Consider the following 8,773-nt stretch of genomic DNA (forward strand, 5'->3'; position numbering starts at 1 on the left):
GTATGTGGGTCAAATAGCAACAAAGGATAGCAAAGATTAAGGATTAAAAATTGCCTAAGACATATGAATGATGATGTGAAAATAATTGCAATTGTAATGATTTAAAAAGTTTAAATTAAAGTTTAATTCTCCTGCATTAGTAAAATAAAGGCTTCACTTCTTTGGCTTTGAAGAGATGGGTGAAGATGAGTAAATTGTCAGTTTGAATTAATGTTTTGTGATAAATATTTATAGCCTGCAGAAAATAATTGTATGGCTCTTAAGGGTTGAGCTAATTAGTTATAAATCGCATTCTAAATGTATTAACATATTTCTTTTGCAGAAGCTTTGGCTTTCAATAAATTAAATTCTTGGGTTATAATAAATGCAAAGGAAAAAATATTTCTAAATCCAGTGAGACAATGTGAGAGGTTTTCTTCCTCTTGTTCTACTTACTGAGCCTACCCTCAAGGCTATTTCTCTGTAAGCCTTGATATATGATGCTTCCTTTGTTTCAAGTTCAAAATGTAAACTACAAAGTATAAATTCTTACCGATTGATAGAAAACCATGACCTAACACACCTACATCAATTAGGAAATGCATGCATTGAGAGGTTTGATGGGACTTTTCAAATCTCAGGGTGTTTAAGTCATTTTTTTTTTTAATCAGATAATACTTGTAATGAAACAAAAGACAAACATTTGTAGGTTGCAAGTCTCAGATCCTGTTTATTTATAAAGCAATAAATATTAGAATCACAAATAAATTGCACGGGTGTGTAAACAAACTGTACAATGACTGAAGAGTTCAGGAAGGGTTGACAGAAGACTTCAAGAAGCATATCATCATCATCCTGAGTGGGAAGTAAATTGAGGGAAAAAGTGCTTAGAAGCACTTGCGGTGGACAATGGATGGACCAGCTTCGTCGTACTCCTGTTTACTGATCCACATTTGCTGGAAGGTGGACAGGGATGCTAGAATGGAGCCACCAATCCAGACAGAGTACTTGCGCTCAGGTGGGGCAATGATCTAGAATGAAAAAAAGCAACAAAACCCTCATTTAACTGTTACGTTTCTGAACAATCACAGCACCAATGTAACAAAACAATAGGTATTTCCTTAAGTAAACAAAAAACTTTTCTATAATAGAATTGATTTTCAGCAGCTGGTACAATAGATGTAATATTCCTTAACAAATTCTATAACCATGTTTTCTTCTTTTCAAACATTTCCTTCTAACCAATATAATTATTCTGATTAAGTGGAATTTCTCCTCATTTTTCCACTAGCTGTTGATCTTACTCTTGAGTTGTTCCTATATCCCAATTTAACAATGTGGACATTTTCTCCATCTTTATCCACATTTTATAGTACAGAGTCAAGCTCCTTACCTTGATCTTCATAGTGCTAGGAGCAAGTGCAGTGATTTCTTTCTGCATGCGATCAGCAATGCCAGGGTACATCGTCGTACCACCTGAGAGGACGTTGTTGGCATACAAGTCCTTACGAATATCAATATCACACTTCATGATACTGTTGTAGGTAGTTTCATGAATACCAGCAGATTCCATACCTTGAGGAAAAAGAATAAAGTAGGTCAGTCAATTAGACAAGAGGTCTTCATGAAAAGAAATCTTGGCATTTCTCCTCATCATTAATATGAACTTCTATGATCTTTTTGTTGCAAAATTATTTAGTGATCATTAAGTGTTATAGAAAAACATACAAAATAGTATTACAGAACTAGCTTAGAAAATTCAAATTATTTGTTAGAAAAGGAAATAATCATAATGCATGTGCAAAGGAAAGATACTCAAAATATACAGTAAGAAGAAGTAGACACACAAGATAAACTCACTAGTATATGGCAAGGGGAGAAAGCTATATAGAAGAGAAAACATGAGGATCAGATTATGTCAGTCTCACAAAAAGCACTAGTTGAATATAATAAAGACAGCAATAAAGACAATGAAAATAGTTGAAGTAGAAGTAAAGAAGACAACAGTAACTTCATTTCACTTTCAGCCTACTCAAAATACAGTCTATACTGTTCATAAACATCAAGGCAAGACATTACCAAGACGGGGAACAAGATATTAGTACTTGGTGGTAAGAAAAAAAGAAACCAGAAGCAAGTGTTTGTAGGTCGCATTCCAATTTCAACAGGTGCTTCCTGAAAAGACTGACACTAGATCCACAGTAAGATGTCAGCTGATGAACAACAGCAGTATTGCTCAGGACTAGGAGTACAAGCATTTGCAATCTCTGTCAGCTGCACTCACAAACAGCAAAGCTTACTGTCTTGACCGTGACAATGTTTAATTACAGTGCATATAAATATACACTCACCTTCATTCCATTTTAGTCTCCTTCCAGACACTTCTTCATGGAGTCAGATACTGTTCTAAGTGTAAGCCTTACAAATACAGCATTGAAAGCTATTCTCGCCATCAGTGACACAGAATCATAGAATGTCTCAAGTTGGAAGGGACCCATAAGGGTCACTGAGTTTGACTCCCTAATGATGGTATTCTAACTGCTCATCTTATCACTAAAAAATTGTGACCTTCAAACCTGATCTAAACTTGCAACAAGAGCCCAGAGCTCAGCTAATTACCAGTTGAGCTCACATCAACCACAGCTTACAAGAACTAGAGGATCTAACCCATTATTTATTTATGTTTGATTTCATGCCAAATTTAGATAAGCAGGAAGAGGAGCGGGACACCTTCTAGATCTTCTGATTCATTTATACCTCCTACAGAAAGGAGAATTTCCTGGGAACACTTACCAATAAAGGATGGCTGGAATAAGGTTTCAGGGCAGCGGAAACGTTCGTTACCAATTGTGATCACTTGACCATCAGGCAATTCATAGCTCTTTTCCAGAGAGGAGGAAGAGGCAGCAGTGGCCATTTCATTCTCAAAGTCCAGAGCAACATAGCACAACTTCTCCTTGATATCACGAACAATCTCACGTTCAGCTGCAGATAGATGGGAAATAAATCAAGGTTTGGATAAGCAAAATACTAGAGGAAGAAGATGGGCCAAGAGAAACATGAGGATTTTCACAGAAGGGCAAAGCTGAAGGACTGACCTGTTGTCACAAAGGAATAGCCACGCTCCGTAAGGATCTTCATGAGGTAGTCAGTCAGATCCCTGCCAGCCAGATCAAGACGCATGATAGCATGAGGCAAAGCGTAACCTTCATAAATAGGTACATTGTGGGTGACACCATCACCAGAGTCAAGAACAATACCTGGGAGAGAAATGTCAGACACGAATTGGAATCACCTAGAAAATGTTTAGAGCCTTTAGGCACAGTAAGCAGCAACAGACATCACAAAATATAGTATTTTTCAGGCAGCATAATGTAGCATCATTCATAAAGATCTTTCACATTCCTTCCACCTTTGCTTGCCTGGGCATTCCTGTTTGGTGTGACTGTTCTCATAAAACAATTGTTCTGTACATATTGTAAGCTAATCCATAGGAGCAGTAACTACATCTTCAACAGTGATTGTCTTGATCTGATAATGGGCATCTTTTGGGCCCAGTTTAAACTCTTAAACTGGCATAATACTTGTATAACTGCAGTATCTTCACAGGACTGTCTCCTCATTCGCGTCATGACAAGTGGCAAGAGACTTCAGTTACGCACTGCCCCTCCAAAAGCAATGCACACAGGTCCACATTGCCCATGGACTACTTTGTATGGGCTTTTCTGCTACTGTTATCATTAATGACTATAAACTAAAAATGCCTAGATCTCTGTAAATTTGAATGACTTATGGTTGGTTTTCTTCCCACTTGGAATGGGAAGGAAGGAGAGTTCCTGAAAAGAAATATTTAAATAATGGTTATTTGTTTATTTTACCTGTTGTACGACCAGAGGCGTACAGGGACAGGACGGCCTGGATTGCCACGTACATAGCAGGTACGTTGAAGGTCTCAAACATTATCTGGGTCATCTTTTCACGATTAGCTTTAGGGTTCAGGGGGGCCTCTGTGAGCAAGGTAGGGTGTTCCTCAGGGGCCACACGGAGTTCATTGTAGAAAGTGTGGTGCCAGATCTTTTCCATGTCATCCCAGTTGGTGATGATGCCATGTTCAATGGGATATTTCAAAGTGAGGATACCTCTTTTGCTCTGAGCTTCATCACCCACATAGGAATCTTTTTGACCCATACCAACCATAACACCCTAAGAAGAAAATACAGAAAAGCATTATTTGAGGGAGACATCACAGTGCCCAAACAATTACAGTATCACAGGCAACTATGCTATTTTCAAGAAAGTCACCAGCAGTCACACCACTAAAAGGTTGTTTGGGAAAAGAAATGAACATTATTAAAATAGTAAGTCAACAGAATTTGAAGTTTACTCATAAAATCCGTTTTCCTTTAACCAGCTGAAAGGCTTTCCTCCCTTTTTTTAATGGATGTCATATTTTCAACTACTTCTTTCTGGTTCAAAAGTTGATTGAAAATAAACTGCACAATATCAGGAGCAGGAAAAGACACAGAGACATACAAAAAGAGTTTATAAATGAGAAGGTACAGAGGGAAATTTGCCTTCTAGTGAAGGAAGATACTCCATATTACTATGGCGCCTCAGCAACACTTTATTCATGACAGCAAAATACAAATCACAAACACCTGGAAATGTGTCACTCGTACTACTGCATGAAGTAAGCAGAGGGAAGGGCAGGTCGTTTGGGGCAGGACAGAAGAACAAAGGAGGGAAGGGGCTAGTGGAGGCGACTCCTTGAAAAAGGGGGAAGGCTCTGTCCTGCCGCGGTCCTGCCTCCGTATTTACCTGGTGCCTCGGGCGGCCGACGATGGATGGGAACACGGCCCTGGGGGCATCATCTCCGGCAAAGCCCGCCTTGACCAGCCCCGAGCCGTTGTCGCACACCAGTGCGGTGGTTTCCTCGTCGTCACACATCTTCGGAGAGAGGCACGGACCTGAAAAACAGCGTGGTGGAGCGTCCAGACCCCCGCGGACAGCCCCTCTGCGCCCTCCCGCCCGCCATCCCTGGGGACACGGGCGGTGGCGGCGGCGCACCGACGGCGGGCGGCTGGAGCGGGGAATGCAGCTCGTCCCGGGAGGGTGCTCGATGGATCAGCCACGCTCGTGGGCAGGGCTTTAGACGGGATCCGTCCGCCGCTTCGGACGGATCAGCTTCGTCCCAGCTTGCAGGACGCTCAGTAGGGCACCATTAGAGGTGCCCTCGGGCAGCGGGTTTACACGGGAGGAAAATCTTTTGAAACCGGGTGGATCGGTCCTGCCCATAGCGCTTCACCGGCGGCGGGGCATCGTGCCCCGTCGGGCCGCGGCGGCTGGCGGGGGGCGGCCGGTGCCGCCGGCAGAAGTAGTGCTAAGCCGGGAGGTGCACAGGCGGAGGAGAGGCGGTACCTGCACCATCGGCATCCGCCGCCCGCCGGTGTGTCCCGTCCCATCCCATCCCATCCCTGCCCGCCGCACTACTCACCAGATCAGCACCGGCGGCGGGGGGACTGCGGAGGAGAGCCTGGATGCCGGCCCTGCGGAGACGCCCCAATTTATACGGGCCGAGGGGCCGCGCCGGCTGGTCCGCCGCGGGACGGGGCAGCCACCTTCTCCTTATTTGGTCGGCTCCGCGCCACTGAGCGGCCGCGCAGCCATGAATGGAGCCCGGCCAGCCCGGCCGCACAGCCCATGTAAGGCAGGCGCGGGGCAGCGCGCCCCCGGCCCGCCGCATGGCCAAATAGGGAGCCCCGCGCACCCCTCGGGGGCAGCGCCGACGGGGCGGGGGGCGGTCAGGGCCCCGCTCGGCTGGGCTCGGCTCCCGCGACCCGGGGTGTCAACGCCCGGAAACGCGGCGCATGCCGGTGGAGCCGGTGTGTCCGGGCGAGGGCAGGGGGACTCGTACGGTGCTGCCGCTGCTGTCCGGTACTGCCCGCCCCGGTGCGCGGTTTTCCACCGAAAACCAGCCGGGCGGGGCTGCTGTTCAGCCAGCGCCCCATGGGATTGCTTTGGCACCAAAAACTGAGGTTCTCCCACTGCGTGGGGGCAGCATCTGCGGCCCGTGCTGCCGTAGGACGGAGCAGCGCACACTCAGGCTCTTTCAAACTTTGAGGGCCACGTGCAGCAAAAATCCTGCTTGTCTCTGCTTTTGGATGACACCAGTAGCACCAAACGGGATCTGCTCATTTATGTCAATATGCACACACTTAAACTCCCCGGTTTTGCTCTTTTAATAAGAACTGTATTAGTAATGCGTGGTGATATGTATGGGATGGAGGATGAGAGATAGGAATAGCTTGAACAAAAACCAGCTATGATATTAATGTAATGTGGCAGTTGTTTTCCTGCTCGGTTGTTGAAACATCCACATTGATAATTTGTTCGAGCAGTGGAACCTAGAAATCCACGTATCTTCAGGATTTTCTTTTCTTTTTCTTTCGTTTTTTTTTTTTTTTTTGTAAGTTAAAATTAGAAAGACTGGAGAGGCATCCCTTGAGTGGGCTTGGCCTGGCATGTGAATGCAGAGATGTCCATGTGTGTCCCCAAGGAACTGCATTATAATACATAGTGCAGTGTCCTTCAGGAGCTCAGCGTATAAACTGCCCAACGTCTGCCTGTGTAAGGCATAGCAGGGGAAAAAGAACTGAGGTTTGGAACAGAAGGGAAGGGTGGGATGTACAGGTCAAGAGGGGAACACTCGGTAAGCTGGATCAACAGCTTAAGCTCTAGTTTGTTAGATGACAGCCATCACACGGTTATATACATCTTCAACGAGGTGGAACAAAAGAGGTTGTGAATGTAACCCAGCCTCAGTTTGGAGGCTTTCGGGGGTGTTCATGTAAGAGCTGTCCTTGCACTGTGGTTCGGCTCTGACAAAGGGGGCCAGAACTGGAAGTCGCCGACTACTCATTTCTAAACTGTATCCAAAGGGGGCGTCAGAGACCCTTCACCTTTTAATTTCTTCTGAAATTGGAGATAGCGGTATCGGTTTCCTCGTTTCTAGCACAATTACTGAACTGGTTAGCTCCACCCCAGCCCCAGTTTATCTGGACGTTGTGCCCGATTATAAGCTCAACTCTGAGCCAGATGTAGCAACAAATTTCTTGGCCATTGACAGCTCCTGCTTTTCTTTAAATGCCTTGAGGAGACACAACCAGTTTCAGGTGAGAGACTGTGTGTAAAGGTGTGTGTATGTATATTTCATACGTGTGGTTATGAAATATTTATATTTATATTATTTATATTTATATTTACATTTATATATTTAATATATAAAAATATGCACATATATTATAGACGCATGTATGTATCTGTGTGTATATATATACGTATTACATTTTTTTCTTAGCTACCTGGGAAAGGAAGGTGAAATACAGTGACATCAAAAGGTCGAAGCAGAGAAAGATGGTGCTTCAGTGCCCCTGCTTTGGACAAATTTTAGCTCTTTTTTTTCCTGGTATTGATAAATACATTACCATATGCTGTTTTCAATTGAAAAAAAAAGTCAGCATTTTTTACTCCATGGTAAGTTGCCATACATAATTTAAATCTGCTTCTTTTTTTCCCTAGAACATCTTTGCTGCAGAACCATCTAATGTGAGGGATTGGCCAGATTCTCCGGCACTAGAGATTAGTTTTCAGTGTTATCTCAGCTGTTCCTCAGCTCAGAGGTGTTACAGTATTTACATAGAAGCCTGCTGCTGATAGCTGCATTGAATTCCTCCCCAATCAGACCCTCCCTGTCACATCCTACATTCCCTTTGGCTAGAGAGGCAGATGCTGCTGGAACTGAGACAGAGCCAGCTCTCGCTGCAAAATCTACACAAAACAGACTGTATTTTCTTGCTTACTTCATAACAAAATATTGGCTTTCTTTTTCCTCGAGTTTTAAATTTCCAGGACTCACATCTAGGATCCTGTTAGACATGAGAGTTTATCAATCCACACACACCCCTGGTACATTGCAAGGTCAAATGAAAAGGGCACCACACAATGTATGTAAACCCCAAATTACATCTGTTTCCTCATAGCAATTTGAAAAGTACCCAGCTAATGTTATCCCTTCAGCCAAAATTATTCTGCTTTCTGCATTAAAATGATATTACAGCCTCAAATAAGCCGAACAAGCAAAGAAAGAAGCAAAACGCTACTGAAATATGTTATGCAATGTTGTCTAGAGGAAAAATACTCTAGCGTCTGACTGGCCAGTGTCCCTGCATGATGTGTACATTTCTCATGACTTAGCTATTGGGAGTGACCCCAGAGACAAAGGAAGTGCAGGCAGTATGAAGAGCAGAGATCTGCAGTGGACATGATCTGCGTGTGCCCCAGAACAGCCTGAACACACAGGAGCATGTAGACTCTGTGTGTACACAGTATTAATGGGGTAGCAAAATAATTTATATATGTGTGGCATATGCACATTGGCAAAACTGGATATCAACCAACAAAACACTGCTGTGACTGCAGCCAAAATCAGAACATGAGTGCTTGCCTCTGCGTGGCTAAAATGTGGATTAAAAAAAGACACTGTGATCTTATGATGCCCAGAAATCCTCACAACTACTACTCAGCTTTTAAATGAAAAAACATTCAGTTTAAAAATAAAGCCTTGATTCTTCAAAACCCATAAAGCATAGAACACTTGTTACCACAGACCTTAGATTATTTGCGGTAGTTAACATTCCATTCAGAAATGAAAATGTGTAGGATCAGGTGCTCTCTGTATTTTTTTTTTTTTTTATCCTTTCAGATTATTCTTTTATTATGTGTACATGTTCCAATA

General features: G+C 43.7%; 1 protein-coding gene across 1 annotated transcript; it reads right to left on the reverse strand.

The window, feature by feature from the left end:
* Positions 1-681: 681 nt before the first annotated feature.
* On the reverse strand, positions 682-5,514 carry ACTC1 (actin alpha cardiac muscle 1). Its single transcript, XM_030483517.1, has 7 exons — positions 5,474-5,514; positions 4,798-4,946; positions 3,858-4,182; positions 3,078-3,239; positions 2,773-2,964; positions 1,373-1,554; positions 682-1,010 (listed from the first exon to the last, which is right to left on the reverse strand). Exons 2-7 carry the CDS (start codon positions 4,924-4,926, stop codon positions 867-869), a joined length of 1,134 nt encoding a protein of 377 aa, XP_030339377.1. The 5' UTR covers positions 4,927-4,946; positions 5,474-5,514; the 3' UTR covers positions 682-866.
* Between the last annotated feature and the right edge of the window lie 3,259 nt (positions 5,515-8,773).

This window comes from Strigops habroptila, chromosome 4 (genome assembly GCF_004027225.2).
Source record: "Strigops habroptila isolate Jane chromosome 4, bStrHab1.2.pri, whole genome shotgun sequence".
In the NCBI taxonomy this organism is placed as follows: Eukaryota; Metazoa; Chordata; class Aves; order Psittaciformes; family Psittacidae; genus Strigops; species Strigops habroptila.